Source organism: Chenopodium album, chromosome 18 (genome assembly GCF_948465745.1).
Source record: "Chenopodium album chromosome 18, dcCheAlbu1.1, whole genome shotgun sequence".
Lineage (NCBI taxonomy): Eukaryota > Viridiplantae > Streptophyta > Magnoliopsida > Caryophyllales > Amaranthaceae > Chenopodium > Chenopodium album.
The window spans coordinates 8,892,053-8,914,202 of NC_137851.1; the positions used below are offsets into that span (position 1 = coordinate 8,892,053).

The 22,150-nt window shown below is 34.7% G+C and overlaps 3 protein-coding genes across 4 annotated transcripts; 2 read left to right on the forward strand and 1 right to left on the reverse strand.

Moving 5' to 3' along the window:
* Nucleotides 1–453, forward strand: LOC145591742 (uncharacterized). Its single transcript, XM_081648247.1, has one exon. The coding sequence runs from the start codon at nt 1–3 to the stop codon at nt 451–453; it is 453 nt and encodes a 150-aa protein (XP_081504373.1).
* A 4,654-nt stretch (nt 454–5,107) lies between these two features.
* LOC145591403 (casein kinase 1-like protein HD16) lies at nt 5,108–10,751 on the forward strand. The gene is made up of 16 exons (XM_081647845.1): nt 5,108–5,978; nt 6,789–6,917; nt 7,011–7,084; nt 7,199–7,268; nt 7,349–7,404; nt 7,501–7,572; nt 8,052–8,146; nt 8,236–8,302; nt 8,414–8,543; nt 8,642–8,860; nt 8,956–9,098; nt 9,184–9,358; nt 9,480–9,570; nt 9,663–9,820; nt 9,904–10,092; nt 10,185–10,751. The coding sequence occupies exons 1-16, from the start codon at nt 5,514–5,516 to the stop codon at nt 10,242–10,244; spliced, it is 2,193 nt and encodes a 730-aa protein (XP_081503971.1). The 5' UTR covers nt 5,108–5,513; the 3' UTR covers nt 10,245–10,751.
* Nucleotides 10,752–14,153: 3,402 nt separating this feature from the next.
* Nucleotides 14,154–21,003, reverse strand: LOC145591404 (protein SAWADEE HOMEODOMAIN HOMOLOG 1-like). 2 transcript variants are annotated; one of them, XM_081647846.1, is made up of 9 exons: nt 20,769–21,003; nt 18,436–18,521; nt 18,281–18,326; nt 18,012–18,180; nt 17,161–17,224; nt 16,159–16,210; nt 14,830–14,973; nt 14,636–14,755; nt 14,154–14,529 (listed from the first exon to the last, which is right to left on the reverse strand). In XM_081647846.1, the coding sequence occupies exons 1-9, from the start codon at nt 20,823–20,825 to the stop codon at nt 14,491–14,493; spliced, it is 777 nt and encodes a 258-aa protein (XP_081503972.1). In that variant the 5' UTR covers nt 20,826–21,003; the 3' UTR covers nt 14,154–14,490. The 2 variants fall into 2 exon arrangements, with proteins under 2 accessions (XP_081503972.1, XP_081503973.1); XM_081647847.1 differs by having other exon boundaries at nt 17,161–17,221; nt 20,769–21,000.
* Between the last annotated feature and the right edge of the window lie 1,147 nt (nt 21,004–22,150).

The following is a 22,150-nucleotide window of genomic DNA, read 5'->3' on the forward strand; positions in this document are numbered from 1 at the left end:
ATGGTTGATCTTAGCCGAATAAAAACACGTGTTAAAATCTTAGCAAGGTCTCTGGGTGATATCATACACCATCACCACACTCAATCATGCCGGTCAATGGATGTACACGTGCCAGTCAACTATCCGAGGGAGTATGAATTTAGTTGTAGTAGTAGTCCGGCATCCCCCGTGCACGTGATCAGAAGGTCCAAAAGTAAAAGAAAGTATTACCCTCGTTCATTATGCTACAACAATCACAATTATCAACACCATGATGATGCCCTTAGAATTACGAATGGTCCATCAAAAATTATTACAATGGAGAGGTATGGTTATTATGGTGATGTTGATGATTATTATGATTCTGACATGGGCAATTGTGTGGATAGTGCAGCACAAGAATTTATTGATCGATTTTACGAAGAGTTGAGGTTACAAAAGTGTGCTCTATATGTGGATTGTATTCATAATTAATAGTCATGTTAAGAGTGTAATTTTAACCGGTGACAATTAGATCTTAATAAAGGATTATGGAGAATATATTATTGCCAGACAATTGATTAGAAGAGGATTTGTTATCAAGCAAAAACGAGCTTCTATCGAATGTCCTCTTTTTTGTTAATACATCAATATTAGTATTTTACGTTTCATTTTTGAATGCTTTTGTAACAATTATAATAAGGCGATATGTTTCGCATTCATTTGTAGTGAGAGGTTAGAACACTAGTGACTCGTTACAAAGTAAACATCACTATGTTCACTAGGCGTATACTGATGTTAAGGATCTCAAATTTAAGCAAAAATTCACATTGTTTGAATGTTATAACCTAACCTAAAATGTTACTTCGTACTTACTTTTTTGTTGAACGGGAAGCAATATTATCATTAAATAATAGTCATACGGCATCTACAATAATAAAGATCTGTAAACAACATATTTAGAGAAAATATCATAACTTTTACAATCAAAATCATAACTAATTTGCATATTTGGCATAGCTCATACTCCACCGCTTCGAGATTGACGCGAGCAATGATTTTTGATGCCTTTGCATCTTTCCAAGTTGAGACCTCCGCAATCTGCGCTGATGTTTTGATTGACCAGTTGATGACAAATCCCAAACCCAAAGGAATCCAAATCACCTTTCCAATTATTATAAGAACCCTAAAAATAAAATTCTCATCCATGGATGAGAATCAAAATCCCAAAAATTTGGGAAAAACCCAGAAAATTAGGACAAACTCTCACAGATGGAGAGAAAAAAACAAAACAAACAAACCAAAAAAAAAAAAAAAAAAAAAAAAAAAAAAAAAAAAAAAAAAAAAACTCTAAGTTGAAGTAAAGAAAAAAATGGTCGAAAATAGTCTAATTTTCGAAGAAATTAGACTATTTCCGACCTAAACGACCAAGAAAACTAAAACCCTAAAAGAGAGAGGAGTGAGAAGAGAGAACTATACATAATATAGTTTACTTCGTACTTACTTAATCACAACTTTCAAGCTCAAATTGAGTTTTCAACTAAATAGCACTTCATATATTAATCTCAAATCTAAACTCGCCCAGATGGCCAGGTCAATTTCTATACTAATCTATGAAAGCTCCTAGTTTTTTTATTTTTTTGTTCCCTTACAATGAAAAAAAGTACAAAACTAATGGACATGCGTGAAAAAAAAAAAAAAAAAAAAAAAAAAAAAAAAAAAAAAAAAAAAAAAAAAAAAAACTTTTTAAGTGAACCCATTGTTTCCTTTGCTCAAGCAAACGACTTGATAATAAAAATATGAAGTAAAATCCAACAGCTAGAAACAGTGGGTCAGAGGTCCTGAGTTGGCCCAGTACAACCCAGCCCAACCTGGTTCATTAACCAGGCTTCATAGTAAGCCCATATAACTGAACAGCCATCTTCGGTAGCCCAATGCACTTCCTTAACCTTTTTGACTTTTTGGTGGATCCATCGGCTTCTTTTTCAGGTTTAACAGCAAATAATGAAATAATGATAATGTCATTTAAATAATTCCACTTACATTATACTCACAAGTCACAATTGATTTTACCAAGACTTCATCACTAAGGCCCCGTTCATTTCACCTTATTTTTACTAAAGTGAAATTATTTTTACTGAAACAAAATTATATTTACTGAACTTAAATTATTTTTACTGAACTTAAATTATTTTTACTGATTTTCTATTATAATTGTTCTTTAACATAACTGAATTTTATTGAACTAAACTTATTTTTACTGAACTGAACTTATTTTTACTAAACTGAAAATATTTTTACTTAATATTATTTTTTTAAGGTGAAGTTAATAGGGCCTAACTTTTTCATCAATTCAACAACTTATCAACTTCAAGTTTAGTTGACTATTAGCTTCATCTTATTTTCATCTAGCTAGTGTTGTTAAACATAAATAGCATATCGTGTTCACATAACCTTTTCTTTTTTTTATATCCGTACAATTTGCTCAATAAAGTGTAGGTAAATTAAAGTTAGGATTGGGTGCAAGGAGGCAAGGACCAAGTTGATCTTAAAAACTTATGTTGGCTATAATATACACCTATTAAGCACAATGAGCCATAATAGGTTGTCCAAACAAAACTCAAATCAACTTCTCATTTGATTTAAATGTTTTTACAAAGAAGTTAAATGCATTAATTATAAGATCTCAATGGAAAGTTGTTTGATGTATGAAATGTAACATTAATTTGTTTTTATAGTAAAGTTACCTAATTAGCTGCAATAGATGGGGGAACATTGTCCTTGAATTGATCCATGCACTTATAAACATGTGAGAGAAAAGTTGATCTTATTGGTTTACTAATCAACATGTAAAAAGAACACAGGTTTTGTATGGTTTACTAATTAAAACGAATTAGCTATGTCCACAAACAAGTGAGAGAAAAGTTGATCTTATTGGTGTTGAGGAAAGTACTTATTACATAATGGCGGGCAGATTAAACCCTAATAAAGTTTATTAGTGCGCCCAAGCCTAAAATGATGAAATAGGCCAAAGATAGGCCCAAAACTGGAAATTGTATGTAGCTAGCACAATAGCTGTTTGTATATGGCTAACTGATTCAAGACATATCTAACAAACCTCATCATCTTGTTTATTGTGATTGCTTGATCATTAATTAGTTTTTCATTCCTGCCTTTAAAAAAAAAAAAGTTTTCCATTCCTTAAAGTCTATATTAGCATTTAGTATCTAACTAGCCTTTTGGGCCGTTCGATGAACGGGTTGTTACTTGGTTATTTCATATGTAGGTATGATTTTCAATATTTGAAACTTTTGATATGAAATACGAAGTAATTGTTTCATTGCTAAAACTAAAAAGAAAAAAATGAGTAAAGATCGTGGGATATGAAATGACACTAGTTTGGGCCCCGAGCAATGCCCCGGATTATGTTTAAATACAAAATAAAAAAAAAATTACTTTGAGTTTAACTAATATTTTGAAACCAATACCTTAAGTTTAAATAATAAAATAAAAATGGTAAAATTAGTTGGGGATAGAAAGAGAGTTACAGTAGTGTTTGTTTTACAATTAAGTAGGAAATTATGTATTATGTTTAATTAAAAGTTGCAATTTATATATGAATATTAATTAAGTAATAAAGTGACATTAATTTGCGAAATCGTGATAAAGAAAAATTGGGAATTTCAATGGATGTAATAGTTCAAATCTAATCCAAATACTATTGTATTGTCATGTCAATAACTCATCATCTATGTGGCGTTATGTCATAAATGTTATGATGACAAACTATGACACATGTCATCAACATATTAATCCCTTGGGTTTTAATAAGATTATATAGATATAGATATAGATTTGCAACTAAAGTGTAAACGATGGAGTTTAAGTGTATGATGTATGCTGAATGATTTCATTGTCTGGAATTCTAGTTGTCGAGTTTGAGAAAAATCACTAATTTAATAACTGAATCAACATTCATAAAAGACAAATGAAGAAAAAATATATATATTTTTAAAAATGGAGTCAAGGCTTAAGATGAAAGTTATTGTAAGAAAGAACATGGAAAATAGCGCCAACGATAATAAAAAACATGTTTTGCCAAATCAATAAATTAAAAATCATATCGGAAAGATACATGACTCTAAAGACCCCTCTATCTCTAAAATAAATCAACAAAAATCTAAAAATTACCTATATCTTAAGGGAATGCTAGAGAGCAAAGCTTCTTAAGGAAGTTAGAACAATATCTTCCAAAAGAATACACTTCTACAAGATAATAAAACTGAAGAGTAACGCACATTAATGAACATCCCACGTGAAATTTCAAATGGTGCCAAGACTGCCCACCCACAAACGATGTTGGAGAGGCCAGAGAGCAAGATAGATTGTGCGTAACATCAAAGCTCCATTGGCAACAACGATAGCGGTGATGATATAATATGAGAAATTATGATTTTTATTGTTTAAATGATATATTCCATGTATGAAAATATTATATTGAGGTGATAACTATATTCCCTTATTTGTCTTTATTTGTGTTCATGTTTACATGAATGACAATATGATTAATAAAATAAGTCTAAAGACATTTTTCTTACTTTATTTCTCCAAATATGGAACTAATTAGCTTATGGTCGTCTTTGAGGGAAACTATCTTCCTTTACCCTTGTCAGCAAAAAGAACCTGCACTTGACAATCTCCGAGTATGCTCAACATTTTCAATTTTCTTTCATTCATAGTTTAGCGGGCAAGAAGTATCAGGCAAACAAAGCTTTTCATTGTAATTATACGCGTGTTTCTTAAAACTACACTTAACCGTGTTGAAATCTAACTTGAATTGAGTTCTGCATATTTAAATAAGTCAGAACCTGAATACGCCAACTCATTTTGAGAGTTCAAATAAAGTACTAAATATTTCTTTAACAACGAAAGTTTCAAAACCTTAAAACATTACTAATCGAGTTTTACCCAAATTAAGTCAAATCAAGTCAGTTTTTGACAAGGCTTGACGAAACATTCCAAAGGCACCCCTTCCATAGTTCCATGGAGTTCCATCACTAATTCACTACTATGGAACGCACTAGAAGGTTCAAATTGCAGCCCAATGCGAATACTAAACAGGATATTATTGCAATTAAACCACAATCTACAACACCGTCACAAATTCCCAGATAAAAAATTAAAAAATAAAAGAAATTCACCAAAAGAGCTCGACAAGCAATTTTCTTACTTTCTCTCTCCTCTCTTTCGCCTCCACCATCTATCCATTTCTTCCTACAGTCGACAAAAATTAAATTTTAAATAAAAAGGTTAATAGAATTTATATTCATCCCTAATTTTAGCTCTTTAAGATCTTCAAAATTCATTGAATTCAATCCAGATTTTTGCAAGAAACTCTGATTTTTACCTCCGATTCATCGGTAAACGCCTCGATTTGCCGGAAAATTGCAATTGATTTTGAGGAATTAGCGGAATTGAAATTCTAGGGTTTGAAGAAGAGGAGATTGAGAGAGTTGATTGAAGAAATTGATATGAGATTTGATGGATGAAGAACGATGCCGGAGCTGCGTAGTGGAGCGCGCAGAGGCCGAGCATCGAGAAATCCTACAGCAAACAACAATCAGGAGGAGATCGACGGCCAGAAAGTGACCGGAGGTAGGACACGTGGACGGCGTGGAGGAGGTGTAGCAGCAACTAGGGGAAACAAAGGAGGAAATCGAGGTAGAGGTCGGAGGAATAACCGGCAACCGGCGGAGGCGGTTGGTGGCGGTGGTGACGGTGAAGGTGATGAGAAGGTTCTAGAAGAAGCTAAGGAATCTAGCCATAAAACGACGTCGTTGAAGGCTAACGCAGCTGCTGAAGAAGGAGGTGGTGTAGGATTAGGTTTAGGCGGCGGTGGTGCGGGAGAAGAGGTTGGAGAGAAAGAGATGGATGAGTTTGATAGTGGCGGTAATGCCGTCGGTCGAAGCGGCGATAAAGGTTTGAATGATGATGATTCTTCTGCTCCTCTACCTGAGAAGGTTTACTCCTTTTTCTTATAAATTGATTGGTTTGTTTTTATTTAATTTGTGCTTTTGTTAATTTGCTGATAATACAATGTTTTAATGTTATATCTATTGAAATTTTGAGTGTGGGAAAAAAGTTTTGAGCTTGATATTGAATTATATAGTTTTAGCAGTTTGAGGATATTATTGTTATTAGGTTGATAGCCGATTAATTCTTGGGGTGGTACTGAAGACTTGGGATTGGATTGCGAATTCGGAATTCGTAATACTCTTTAAATGTATCAATGCCCTTTATTCATGCAGTTTAAGGATTAAATAAGTCTGTCAAGTAGCTAAATGTATCTAGTCTGATTGTTTTCTTTAAATGTGGGCGATCTTCATTTCGTTTTCAGTTTATGAGTGCAATAGAATAAGTATATAAATCTCTTTTTATCGGTTACGTTTTGGTAATGTTGTATTCTTTTCCGGCATTTGAGGGCTGGTATCATTAAAGTGTTCAATGTATTGATTGTTGAATTAATTGGGGGTTGATAGATTCTATGTAGGATACGTTACAGGTATGATTTATTTTAGAAGTTGCACGAGGAGCACGTTTGATACCGACTTTTCTCTATTCTTTCCATATTGTGGTTGAATTAAGAATCTATGACTATAACACTAGTTCTTAGTTAAAGTGTTTTGGGTACATTTGTTTTTTTTTTTTTTTTTTTTTTTTCCCATTTGATTTATGATACTTTGGTGGTATGTTTGAGAATTGTTTGGGACTTTGGGTACATTTAGTATCTTTTGGAGTTGCAGCTGATTGTTATTTATTGATTGAAACAGGTCCAGGTTGGGGGTTCTCCAGTTTACAGGGTTGATAGAAAGCTAGGGAAAGGTGGTTTTGGCCAAGTTTATGTTGGTAGGCGCGCCGGTGGTAACACTAGTGAAAGGAATGGTGCTGGAGCTTATGAGGTGTGACATTTAGTATAACAACACATTTTGGCTCAAGTACATATATGTTAACTTTTGTTTTTCTGAAACGTACTTTTTGTTGATGTACTTTAGGTAGCTCTGAAGTTTGAGCATAGGACTAGCAAAGGTTGTAATTATGGGCCTCCATATGAATGGCAGGTTTACAAGTGAGTCAATATCTTGCAACATATCTGTGGATGGTGGTCTGATTTCTCTATATGCAATGCATATTTGTTGAACTAATTTATGCTTTTGCTTTGAATTTTGCTTCTTTTTCTCAGTGCTCTTGGTGGTAGTCATGGAGTGCCACGAGTCCATTACAAGGGTCGGCAAGGTGACTATTATGTCATGGTAAGAGAGTGTGTGTGTTTCTATTATCTTTGTACTGCTTTATTCCCTTGGTATGATATGCTGACATTAAGGTGTTGCAGGTCATGGATATGCTAGGGCCAAGTCTTTGGGATGTTTGGAATAGCAATTCTCATTCGTAAGTAGATTGAAATGTCAATATCATTCTATTTTCATTATTAGGATATGATTTTGCTACTAACAGGGTATATGTTCTGAACTTTATCAATTGCAGAATGTCAATTGAAATGGTTGCATGCATTGCAATTGAAGCAATTTCTATTTTGGAGAAAATGCACTCCAGGGGGTAATATTACTGTCTCTCATTCCTTGTATCTATTTCTGCAACATAAAAATCTCACCTATGTTGTTTGTTGAAAGCAAGAATGTTGTATGTTGAAAGCAAGATTGGTTTTCAGCCATTCATCATAACCTGCAAAGAATCCTTTTGTCGATTTGTTCCTATTCACTAATACAATTACAATTAATCTATACTGTATTGGATTGGTGGAAGAAAGGTGGGATTTTGATGTTTATTTGAAGTTAACATAAGGAGCTGGGTGGTAGATTAATGCAACATTAGCTATTGATATGGATTACTCTTGTTTATCAGCTTTGCATGAATATTAGTGGTGGTAGACACTGACTTTGGGTTAGAGTTTCTCTGGAATGCAAAATATAAGTCAACTGAGCATCTCCTTTCATGAAGCTTTTATAGTTTAAATATTGTTGCTGGGCCATTCACTTTCTGGTGCGTGTTTTAAAATGTTTTCACAAACCCCGCAGTTATGTGCATGGAGATGTAAAGCCTGAGAATTTTCTGCTTGGTCCCCCTGGAACTCACGAAGAAAAGAAATTGTTTCTTGTTGATCTTGGATTAGGTAAGTCAACTATCTTTCTATGTTGGTAGTTTTTCTCTTCTTCTGTATACCATTTAATGCATATATTCATTCCCTTTTCTTTCCTGCAGCAACTAAATGGAGAGATAATTCAACTGGGTTGCATGTTGAATATGATCAGCGGCCTGATGTTTTCAGGTTTTTGAGACTGTGCTCATTGATTTGTTTTGTGATTATGATCTTATTCTTATTGTTTAAACTCATCTAATTATAATTGTCTCTGGTTATGTCTTTTCTCTATTGCTTCAGGGGTACTGTTCGATATGCTAGTGTTCACGCTCATTTGGGAAGAACTGGAAGCCGGAGGGATGACTTAGAATCACTTGCATACACACTCATTTTTCTTCTGCGTGGCCGGCTTCCTTGGCAGGGATATCAGGTCATTACTTTCCTTCCATGATTGTGTATTTGAAATCTGTCCGGAAGGTCTTGTGTTTTTAAGTTAATAATTTGTTCTAATGAGGTATTTTAATACAGGGGGAGAACAAGGGATTTCTTGTATGCAAGAAGAAGATGGCAACATCTCCGGAAACATTGTGCTGTTTCTGCCCCCTTCCTTTCCGCCATTTTGTTGAGTATGTGGTAAACTTGAAGTTTGATGAAGAGCCTAACTATGCAAAGTACGTTTCTCTTTTTGATGGGATTGTTGGGCCAAATCCTGACATTAGGCCCATTAATACCGATGGTGCTCAGAAGGTAAGCATATGATTGTTAAAATATTGCTCTTGATATTCTTCTGGAAAATTTCACGAGATGCCGTAATGTTTAAATCATGTTTATATTTTGTGAAGTTGATATTCCAAGTGGGGCATAAGAGAGGACGTTTGTCGATGGAGGAGGATGATGATGAGCAGCCAAAGAAGAAGATTCGAATGGGAATGCCTGCCACTCAATGGATTAGTGTTTACAATGCTCGCAGGCCAATGAAGCAAAGGTAAAATTGCAGAAAAATGCAGTGTAAAATGATATTTAGTTTGAATGGAATTCTGAAAATTGCTTTTGGATTTTTTCTGCTCTAGGTATCACTACAATGTTGCAGATAACAGGCTTTCTCAGCATATTGAGAAAGGAAATGAAGATGGCTTATTTATTAGTAGTGTTGCATCTTGCTCAAGTCTTTGGGCCTTGATAATGGATGCTGGCACTGGCTTTAGTTCTCAAGTTTATGAACTTTCTCCACATTTCCTCCACAAGGTTTCTTTTCTTATCTTATAATGTGTGTGTGTTGTGTGTTTCATTTTTATATGTACGATCCTGTAGTTATATTCTTAACTGTTGGTTTTATACCTAATCCTTCTCTTGTATTTGATTGTAGGAATGGATTATGGAGCAGTGGGAGAAGAACTATTACATTAGTGCAATAGCAGGGGCTCAAAATGGTAGTTCCTTGGTAGTCATGTCTAAAGGTAAGTCTAAAACTTTAGTCGTGGCTTTGCATTATGTCTTGATAAAGGATCTCACATGCCCTTTTATATGCTTTGGTTAACCCGTTATTTAGGTACTCAGTACTTACAGCAGTCTTATAAAGTTAGTGATGCATTCCCTTTTAAGTGGATTAACAAAAAGTGGCGAGAGGGTTTCTCTGTCACTTCCATGGCTACTGCTGGTAGTAGATGGGCAGTCGTGATGTCCCGCGGTGCAGGGTACGCTGATCAGGTGTGATATTAACATTTGATTGTATGTTTTAAAACCTAAATCCCGAAAAATGTGTGATGGTCATTAACTGTTTATGAATTTAGGTGGTTGAGCTGGATTTTCTGTATCCTAGTGAGGGTATTCACCGAAGATGGGATGCTGGTTATCGTATCACTTCTACAGCAGCAACTTTTGACCAGGCTGCTCTAGTTCTTAGTATTCCAAGAAGGAAGCCGACAGATGAAACCCAAGAAACTCTTCGGACTTCAGCATTTCCCAGTACTCATGTCAAGGTAAAATAATTCAAGAATTTGTACTGGGGCTGCCTATTTCCAGGTTCTGTTTTTCTGAATTTGCTGAGGATCTGTCTTTGTTGCTTATGCAGGAGAAATGGGCGAAAAATTTGTACATTGCTTCAATCTGTTATGGAAGAACCGTCTCCTAAGCTGCTAACCATTTGTCAAATACATAACCTAGTTGGTGTTATTTGAAGGATGCCATGCACTTGCTCTTACCAGTGGCCTTCAGCATTAATGGCACATTTTGAAGTTGCTGTGGCAGTTGTCTCTGTGCCTGTGAAACTGAGTCCTCATATTTTCATGGAGTCTGCTGCTGATACCTGTGCACTTGATGTGCTGCAATTTATTGTTGGGTTGATGTCTATGAAATTTCATATGCAGTGGGATGGAGGCATTCTGAAGAGTTTGTATAGTCTGTGATCTTTAGTACTGAGTTGGTGTGTGCACAGGTCATCTTTCGGTTGTTGAAACTTTTTGGGCAATGTGCAATTAAAGATTATTCAAGGGCATGTACCCTTTTATCTCTTTTGATTCATTGGCAGTGTCTTGGAGTTGAGATTCTGTACTATTATGTTCTGATGTAGTTTGCAAGAAGATTGACTATTGATTGTGTTATGAACTAGATGTGTAGAAATCTTTTGCTTCTCTTTTCACCTGTGGCTGTTTCTTATTATGGCTTAGTGATTTGTCTTCATTTTTATAGTTACAGCCACCGCAGTTGTCATCTCTCAATTCATGGGTTCTGGCAATTTGCCTTGGCTTTAGAGATTTGCTGCCTGTCTTCCACTTTAAAAGGTAATTGGATTTCCATCTCAAATAGTGTCTAAATTTCTTTCCGTCTTCCCTTTTGTGGTAGTTGGCACTAGTTGTATTACTTTAGATATAGGCATTTATGCAGGTTTAAGATGACATAGATACTGGAATGAGATTTTAGGTGATTTTGTAAGTGAGCTTGTATTTTATTATCGTTTTAAGCAGTCGCATAGGTACTTGAGGAAATACCTCACTGAAATTTTGTTGGGGTAAAGGGTATGGTGATGGTGTTTGAATTGGGCTGTTGTGTATGTTTGCTGGCTGGTTTCCAACTATGTTAAGAGTAGGCATATGAAATATGTATGCCATATCATTGGTATAATGCCATTTGTTATGGTGGTTTTGATGAGCGAGCAGTTTTTGTTTTGTCTTTGAATTCTATGTTATTGAGATTAGCATGCTAATTCAAACAAAACTGTAGGTACTATTTTCCCGTCAATAGAGTTGTGTACTTGATTTAATCCTGCCTTAGTTGTTTGATTTCAGGGGCCACTGATATTATTCAGCAGTTTTGTGGCCTCAAACAGTCGAACATCTGTAGCTCTGGTGAGAATTCTCACTTCTTGCCTATACACGAACCTGTAGAATTGTATCTCAGTTGGTTTCACCAGTGATGGTTTTATGGAATGGGGTTATAAATCATTTAATATCGTTTTGTGCGTGAATATTTGAATGTGCTCATGGTAATGTTATACCTTGCTGTTTAAATGAACCGCACAAGTTGGGGTAGGTTATATTTGGTCTTTTGGGACAAAGTTCCTGGTTCATTTCAGTACAGTTTTCATGCATGCTTTGTTTGCTGACAAGTTATATTGTGTGCAATAGTTCATCATTCTCTCTTTTCTGTTTTTTTTTTTTTTTTTTCCTTTCTTTCTTTTTTTATTTTTTTTATTTTTATTTTTTGGAATTTTGAGATGATTGTGATCATATTGCTTCCCTTAATCATCCTAAGACAAGGTTTTGTTTTTGTGTAAGTGTATGATCCTTTTTTTTTTTTTTTCTTTTACATGGGAAATCAAAGCATTGGCTATTTTTAACACTACTACATGTTCATTTGGGTGACTACAACAAAAAGTTCTTGTCACATAGGATGATCATAACTTTCTTGCTTCTATTTCTTGCAAAATTTGTGTGGTGACTAGTGAAATCTTGATTGTAGTGAGATAATTTCAATTAGCATATTAGGTTTTGCCTGATGGCCTAGTGTTTAGTGTTCACAATGGTTATTGTCATTACGAAATCCTGCTGAAGTATCATGCAAGAATTGCGTACAAAAACCTGCTAGGTTTTGACTTGGTTTGGTGTTTCTCATTTTAGATGCTAGTACTTTAAATCTGTGATAATTGCTACATAGAAGCTTTTGTTTTGCTCACAATCTCAAGTACACTTCTTGTAAATGGTTAGTCATTGCTTTAGGCACAAATTTGTTAATTTCAGTCTGCATTGGATTTTATCTCCATTAAAATTCTGATTAAGTTGGCAGTGTTGCGCAATTTTTTCTTTTTCTATTTTTTTTTTACCTTGTCTCGTGATTTTTATTTTTTATTTTTTTATTTTTTGTTTGGTAAGATGAAGGGCCTACAGGGCCAGAACCCGTTACGGGTTACCTGGCTCGGGTTAGTGGGTTAAACAATTTGGGAGAGTGGGGGAAGGTAAGGGAATCCCACCCCCCAAATTGCAACTAGTGAGGATTGAACCTCCAATCTCATGGTTAGAAGGTATTCTCCTTTTCACTCGACCAGGCTCAGCTTGGTAAAAAAGATTCATTTTTGATTAATCAACTTGTGAAACGGTTGCAATTGTATACTACTATGATGAGTTGCTGACTCTTTTCTGTAAAAAAGATTCATTTTTGATTAATCAACTTTTGATATGTTGGTCAATGAAATCCTTAGACTGGTTGTTTGAGCTTCTCATTCTACCCAATTACATATGGTTCAACGACTATTCAAATTTTCTTACATTGATCACCAAGCAAGCATAGTTATAAGTGGCAGTCAAAGGCTAACTCTCGCTCTATTACTATGTTCATATAAGTAAGCTACTAAACTTGTATCAAAAACAAAAATTACAGCACCTATTTGAGTAATTGTTTATGATCGAGATAATTGAGGATGATGGAATCAGCGAACTCTAGCGGTAGAGAGATTGTGGGGATTGCTTCCTCTCCTGCACCTTGATTTTGCTCAATTATGCTTGAAACCTTGAGAGGATACATCATTCTTACCTTTGTTTTGAAAGCATGTACTTTTCTTACCTTAAAGAATTAATAATGGCCAGATGTAGAAAACGGTGTATAATATGTGCATAAGTTGCTTAAATCTTTTGAACTCACGGTTTACATTATAACTATCTCATACAAGTACAACAATAACTCAACGTATGTTACTATCATGGGGTTAACTAATACTTCTCTCCTACATCATATTTCCATCTACTTAGAAGGTTGCATAGTGCTATTTCTCTATTTGGCTACTGGTTCTCTCAATCCATCTCATCACAAAACGAATGAACAAGTACATAATCGACATTTCTTCTAAGTTCAACATCTTTTATGATATTACCCTACCCTATGAAACGAAATTTAGTAAACAACCCATTATATTTAAATTTTTTTGAGAGTGAGGGATAGCTTAGTTAATTAGAGTTTTCTTCTCGATTTTAGGGGTCCTGGGAATAAGCCATTTTAGCTCTCTAAACACCACAAAAAATATTTGATGATGATTATGTCTTCCATATCGTGTGCCCAAAAGTATTACATACACATTCACTAATTGACCAATATGTATGTGTTTAAAACACATCTTTAAGTCCTATTGTCCACACCTTACAAAAAAGTATTCAATCCAGTTGAATCTAAATAAATTAATTATAAATTATTTTAGTAAAAATAAGTTTTAAGCAGTAAAATTCAATGACTTCAAATAACAAAAATAAGTTGAATAAACATCAACTCAAGAGAAAAAGAAATATAGCATGATTGCATGGAAACTGAGCAGGCGGTGTTTTCCAATGTCCAATAAGTGTAAAAGGTTACCAATTGAGATTTCATCCTCATTCCCTGGCATTAAATCCAAATAAGTTCATATAAATTCCATCAAATATAAAAAGTTCGTAAAAATATTAATAAGTTTATATAAATTATAATAAATTCTAGCAACTACAAGAAGTAACAAATACATTGAGCTTAAATGGTAATTTAGTGTGCACGTAACATTTATAAAGCGAATTACACTGAGATGCCCCAATAATACAAAATGCTGATGCAAAATTAATAGCAAATTTGACAAAGTAAGGATAAAAGCTTTTTAAAGCAGAGAATACCAAGATGTGATCATGTAAAAATATACAGAGAAATTGAGTTGAAGTTGTAGACTGCTTTGTAAAGCTAATGACAACCAAAATGGTTAAAGGATTGAATCTCCACAAAATTTGAATAATTTCGTTCTTGACTTCATTTACTATTTAATGGCAATCTAACCTAATCACCGTTCTTAACCTCATAAGCCAGCTTATGCATACCCTAGGAAAGATTCAAGACGCCAGATCACTGCAACGATCATTTCCTGGTCTTTCTTGTTACGCTCTACGACATAATCTCCTCAAGCGAACCTTTTCCTGTTTTAGAAACAGCAAGAAACAACCCAAAAAATCCAACAGGAAATGAGTGCACATAGAAGAAGAAACATTAAATTGGAATGGGCAAAGAGATAGTAGTACTTGCCTCACTCTTATCATGGTCGTACTGAATAGAAAAGATGCACCTACAACCCCTTATATCATGCATTTTTCGTTCAATATCCAAAATAAGTGCGTCATAATAAATAGCTTGATCTTTCCGTTCCTGCATCAAAGGTAGAAAGTATGAGCATGTGCCCATAAATAATAGTAAACAAAATCTTGAATAAATTTAACTACCTGAAGACAGAGCATGACATCCCCAGCTTTGACCTTTTGACATTCCCAGTTCTCTAGGGGGATCGAACGCTCTCGCACATCATTTTTCACATTAACCCACTCATCTTCTTCAGCCCCAAATCCCACAAATCTTACATGAACTTCCTGAATATATGTAGGTAACACTTGGCTTATGCCTCAAAGTAAAAGCAATTATAGAGTAGTAATAATCTTCTAAAGGCAATCATCTTGTACAAGAATCAAATTATTTACTTCTATTATGTGAGCAGTATAGTGTAGGAAAATAAGTACGAACATTTCGAAAGGCAGCAGTTTTACAAATTCAATGCATGATATTGGAATGCTTCCAATCAAAGTCTAAAGACTACGTTACACAAACAACTTAATCATTGTTTGGGACAAAATTAGAAGATACAGCAAAAAGAGAGGAAGAAAAGGAGAGGAGTGGCTTTTCACTACTCCGTACTATAAATCTGATTGCCAAAGTGGGAAAAACCAGTTCACGTCAGGAAGGATACCACACTAGAAATGCTGGGCCCTATGGTTTAGATATATACTGAAATCTTCCATATAGATATGGACTTGGTGGCAAAACTTATAAAGGCTATTTCCTCCAAATTTTATTATATTTCAGAAAAAACATAACAAGACTTGTAGATCCATCATGTTTACTTATATTCTTGTTAACCTTGCTAAAAGTGCCATCCATTATTTTCCCAAATTGCTCCATTCAAGTTGATAGGCAACTGACAGGACCAGAAGGGGTGGGGGAAGGGGGGGATGAAGCTGAACGAGTGATCACTGTGAAAATTTTATTGGGAGAATTATAAAAGAGGATGAAAGGCATCTAATAAAGATGAAAACAAGAATTCCACTACAGTTCCACTACAATACCACGTAAACACGCAAACTCGTCTTTTCTTCACCACTCTCCCTTCTTTTTTCGCTTGGAGATGGGAAGCTTGGGGAGGAAGAGACTAATGTCTTTGTTCCATCTAGGTATCGTAAAAGAACAAATTTGAGCCCTTTTTGATGGAGAGGAATTGGAAGGAAAAGAAGTAATCAATTATATTTAATTGCAAAATATACATGGTATTTGATAGAAAAAGGAAGGGCAAGTGGAAGCTTCTTAATAAATTTTATTCATTCCTCTCTTCCCAACATTGAAGGAATATTGAATAATAAAAGATGTCTAATTAATTTACCCACTTAATCCTTTCACTTTCTTCCATTAAACTGAACTTTGGGAATAGATTTGTTAAGTTTTCTTTTCTTTTCCATTCCCCTTACTCTACTGATATTGAATCAAACAAAGCGTTGGGAACTTACAGTTTCACCAGAGCTGAGAAATCTGTGGGAGAGGAATCTCTCAACATCATACCTGCATAGCAAAGTACAAGTGAATACAGAAAGGTTGCAACAAGAGCACATAACTAGGAAATAGATGTACACAATTAAATGAATCCAAAATCTCAAAATGACTTTGTTCAACCCCAATCCAACCTAGAAATTTTTGGTCAAAGAATCAACGCTAGAATTTTTTTACAGCAAAAAAAGAGATTGGAACTTGAAACAAACAAAGAGTTTCACCAACATAATGTTTCAGATAAAGCAATGTATATAAAGGCTCAAGGCGCATCAAGGCGTTTCAAAGTTCCCTGGGTCTAAGGTGCGCCTCAATGAAGTAAGGTGCATATAATAAACAATAAATAAAATTCTGAAAAAAATCTTTGTGCGCCTGAAGCTGCGCCTAGGCGTGCCTCGGTACACCTTAGCTGCGCCTCATTAAAATCGCCTGGCCTAGACCACAAAAGCTGCATGTCCCTTAACGCCTGAGGTGCGCCTTTTCAAACACTGAGATAAAGTGCAAGCAGAGACCAAAAATTCACAGCATAAAAAGTCAGAATCCTCAGGCCACGATATTATAAATACAGCTAATGACAAGAAAGTTTCCCTAGTCAAGCATGAAGAGTTATCTTCTTTAACAACTCTGTTACCTTCAATCATAAAATCTACTGCACAGTCAATTAATTTCCAAGATGAAAAATAACCCCACAGAGTCAGCAATTATACTTGGGTAAAACACAATCAAGGTATGATAAGATCCAGTGCTTCTAATTTCAGAGTCAGTAAGTATTGACACCATAACTTCAAGGTTCAAGGCCATTGAGGTTTTCCACTTTTCCAGATATCATTTTCATAAAAGTCAATTGCCGAGTACATATGACATTGAACAATTAAGAGCTAAAAAAACTCTTCAGAGAAGAAAAAAATTGAACTTCGTGTAAAATATGAACTACACCATGTATGGCCTTTGATATTTAAACTTACCACGCTCCATCTCTTGACCTAGCCTCAAACTCTAACTCTGATAACTCTGGTAACTTTTCCCCTGCTTTAAACAAAGATAGCAGGAGTAAAGCAACAAAAGATTTCAGTTCAGGATGTCGTATCAAAAGAATAACCTAGACATTTTACAAGTGAAACGAATTTTCTAAGCTATTATTTATGCTAAAAAGAAGTGATAAATCTAAAGGTGCCTAAAAGGTTCAAGGACAAAAGGCAGACAAAATTTTTGATATACGAGGCAGCCTAACACAAGACTGCACAATCAAAACATCTCTGTAGAACTGACAATTATATCTGCACCTGAAAGCAACAAGTTCTAAGATACCTGGGATTTACAGAAGATGCCTCTTCTTCACAGCCAAAGAAAAAACAGATATGGAACCAGCTTGACATGGGGCCATAAAAAGAGCAAAAAGTAAAAGATGAAGAGATCACAGTAATACATTCCAATCAGTCTCAAGTACATTCTTAGTTCCCAATAAGAAGGCATTGTCAGATGGTATATATAATCACTGAAACATAAATCTCAATTTTATCTAACCCAAGGTCAAATTCTCAATACCCCACTAAGAGGCCACCAATACTTCTCAAGTATAAAATTGACTTTGCCCCTAGATGGGTACGTCACTATAGAAGTTATTGACTTTTTCTCTTTCCGAAAAACTAGTAAAAACAAAAAATTGCAGAAATAAAGATGTGAAATTTAATCCTTGCTAAAAGAAAATTACGATAGCAGATTGACTAGGAGCAAGCTCCATTTAATCCAACTGTCTAGGAATTCATCATATGCAGCTTATGAATTCATCTAAACTCCAAATTAGCAAAATACATACCTTTAGGCACCTGGTTGGATTCATTAGTCTTCTTCAGGTCAGAAGCATCTGGACGAGCAGCCACATTTTTAGACACATCAGGTGAAGGAGTAATTTCTTTTTGATTGATAGATGGTGGAGCTGCTTTAACTGGACTCATTTTCTGCCTATTTTGGAACCAACTTTGCACCTAAGAGACACATGAAGCAGTGAGACTTGCACATAAATTACAAAAGAGTGTCAAGGAACATATGAGAAAGAGAGGTATAAGAATATGGGAAAAAAAGCACCTCATCCCACTTTACAACAGGTTTCCCAGCCCGCCCAGCAGATCGACTGCACACATACAAGTTCTGTTTGAGGTCTAGAGTCAAAGCATACAAATCTTCCAAGCTAATTAAAAATGTTGCAAAAAGTAGGGCGTAAAATTACTGCAAAAATTCACCTAATTCCCTTTGCAACTTTCACACAAAAGTCCCGGTTGACTGACAATTCTCCATATTCTGTAAACAAGCTTTCCAGCTTCTCAATCTGTCAATATACATTAAAGGATTAAACCAATTTCAAAACTCCCTCTGTAATACAACAGAAGAGAGCATTGATTTTCTTGCTCACACAACAGTCGGAACTTGATAAAGATAAACAGAAAGGGGAGGTTGGGGGGGGGGGGGGGGGGAGAGGAGAATCAGATAAAGGTCAGGAAAAAACAATTTCTTCACAAGTTAGAAATTCTGCATTAATATATTTCCGTGCAGAACTTGCTGTAAACCCCTAACAATGACATGAAGGAACCTGTAGATCAATTATGTGATAGCACTAATGATTCCCCCTTACAGTGCCTTCCTTACTACAAAAAAATAAATAAAAAAAAAGTACTTACTTGTACCACAACAGCAATATCAGAGCCTTAAACCCAATGACAGGGTTGGTTACATGAATCAAGAAAACATCTCTTGTAATGATATATGCTCCTATAAGCCCAAATTCTTAGATATCAACATCCAAGTCAACTTTGTTCTTCTTTGGCTTCTTCTAAGATTCTCGTGTTCTCAACTCTCTACTTTCATTATTAGTATTCCAGTCTCCGTCTTATTCCCAAACCAACACAATCAATTTCCTCTTATGTTATTCTCACATCTGCAATTCCAACCTTCCACAAAATATGTCCATTACTAATATAATCCTTAAGGCATTCCCACACATCGATCTCAAGTTCTCAACATACACATCTATGCTAACCCAATTGCTAATCCCATTTGACTCGCGTATAGGTCAATAGCTCGATTTATCCATAGAATTGGTCTCACATACCTTTTCAGAAAAAATCTTCTTTTTGGTAACTCTTTAACATCCAATGTTACTACACTGTCACTTGACACCCTGTTAGTAATAAAAGAGGTAAGTGCATGTAGCAAGTGCAACAGGAAGCAAACTCATAACTTAAGAGTTCTCCCTGCATGAGCTAGAGGCTCACAAACTCTGTTACTAACCTAAACCTATAAATTTGATACAATAAAAATAACTTGAAATATTCAATGAACATCACTCAGGAGGTCAAAACATAAATCTTAGTATACATGCTAGCACATTCATAGGTAAATCATCCATAAGTTTAGTATAGCCTTAAAGTGCAAATCAACCATTGAAACAGAAAAATGACATACAAAATTCAGTACACATTATTCGCTCATGTACTCCTACTTCCAATTAAGGCTTGTCTAAGGTAGAGGCATACAAGCAGTCTTCACAATTGCATGACTTCCCAAAGCATATGAACCATATGATTAAGATAGTAGGTGAATCAATTTACTCCAGCCTAAAGCACCTGATTCATCTCCAAAAGATATGCTAGAAACATCGTCAAACTAAAATAACCCACTAACAAGTCCACAATGAACAGTAAAGTGTTATAGTTTATCTCTGGGTAATTAATACACAACCATACCCCAAATGCCCAAAACATGTCTCCCCTCCCCCAAACAAACATCTAAAAAGAGCCAGCATGTCTTACAATTGAAGGGTCTTAAACATTTTCTATGACATTTTCCTTTTTTTGGTAAGGAGAAAAATCCTACTAATCAACACCTCTCAGTCCAACAACATAGGTCAATGCTTGAGTGAGGGGGAGAAAGGAAAGGAAATCCCCCACTCCCAAGCACAAATTGATTAGATGCTAGGGCTTGAACTCGTGACATTAATTCCTCACCATCTCCACTAAACTTGTTTGGTTCTTTCTACTTTGTATGACATTAGAATAGGAAATCATACACTATATGGACTCAAGAGAAATGAATGTCTATGTTTAATACAACTTCAAACTTCCTATAACATTGATACAGGCAATTTCATATACTATAAAGATTCAATTTTCTATACCCAATAAAAATTCCAACGCTAACAAAAAGTTGAACAAAAATATGGAGTAGTAAATTCAAGAAACCTTCAAATGAAGATGGTGACTATTTATAATTGGTGACACATTACAGGACACAATTAAGCAATGCATACCTAGAAAAACAGCATTTTAGATATCAAATTCTTGAATTAAACCATAGAATTCAACATATGAACACAAAAAATTAACGAAACAGATTAACCCTAGGGCATTTGATCAAAACCCAGAAAAAACACTAAGCAAAACAGAACTGCCAATTAACCAGCTCCCAAAAAATTGGAAATTCACTGTAAAATCATAGCAATACAAAAATTTACAAAATTTCATCAAAACCCAGATAAAGTTTCATAAATACAAAAATACCCAGAAAAAAAGATCCTTACTTCGGTATCTGTGAAGCCAGAGAAGACCTTTCTTTCTCTGGGACGAAGACGATCCATGGAAAAAAAAACACTCAGCAGAAAATTCCAAAACCCTACTTTTTTTTTGGGTCTTTCCAATATTGAATTGCAAGAACTATAAGAAGCGCCAGTTTCCAGTCTTTGGTGTATACTTTGAATTTCATGGAGTTAGCAGAGAAATTCAATTTCCATGTTTGTTTGAGGGAAAAATGAAAAATGAAAAATGAAAAATGAGAAAGAGAATTATGGGTTTTTACATAATTATAAGTACGATTTGGTATATGTTAAGAGTTGATCATCAATGTCCATTAGTCCGGCCCGAAAAGTATGCAGGCTTGGCTAGAACAATGAGGCCTATTTTATTTATTTATTTATTTTTTTTTTTTTTTTTTTTTTTTTTTTTTTTTTGGAATAGTTGGAGTATAAGAAAAAGTTTTTTTTTTTTTGGAATAGTAGAACAATGAACCCGTGTTCTACCTAGTTCACCCTTTGGGCTAATTCGGATTTAGGGATCAGTTTTAGGTGATTATGTTTTAGTTCCCTCTCAATTGTTATTGCGGGGGATTGAATTTGGGTTCTCCCTACCAAGTGTAGTCCCAATCACCACTACACCAACAACCAATTGGTAGTATAAGAAAATATTGGAGTGTAAACAAGTGGACAAAGTTGTAAATTTGTAATGAAGATGCGAAATTCACGTTTTTACTTTAGAATCACTCTCAGTGTTATTAGTTCTATCTCAAAATATTACTCCCTTTTTATTTAAAATTAGTTGACATGTTTTGACTTTTGACATTATTTATAAATTTTACTTTGACTAACATTTGAAAGTTTTGATATGAAAAATATAGTCATGTGAAATCTTGATAAATCAATTTTTATGTGTACTTAATTAAAATTAAAATTCAATTTTTTTTAAAAGTATTTTTACTATAGTATAAACTAAGATATTTTCAATTAAATATATGCATTGGTAAACATGATAAATGAAGTGTGTCAACTATTTGGAACGAAGGTCGAAGGAAATACAATTTTGACAACTTTCACTCCCTTGACCCTCGTATGTGTATACATCTTTAGGTCAAAGTCTAATCTGACTTATTTTTAGAAGGGTTTGACATAATTACTACCTCCGGTTCTTATTACTCGCAACAAAGGGGTATTATTTGTGAGACATAAAATATTCCTTTGTTGCGAGTAATAAGAACCGGAGGTAGTATGTAGTTTGAGTGGTCAGTCCAACCCAACCCCATGGCTCGAAATGAGCCACATTTATTTTTGCTAATGTTGATCTAATGACGATTACCACTAATAAACTAGTAATTAATTATTCATTCTAATCTTCTCATTTACAAAAGTACTCT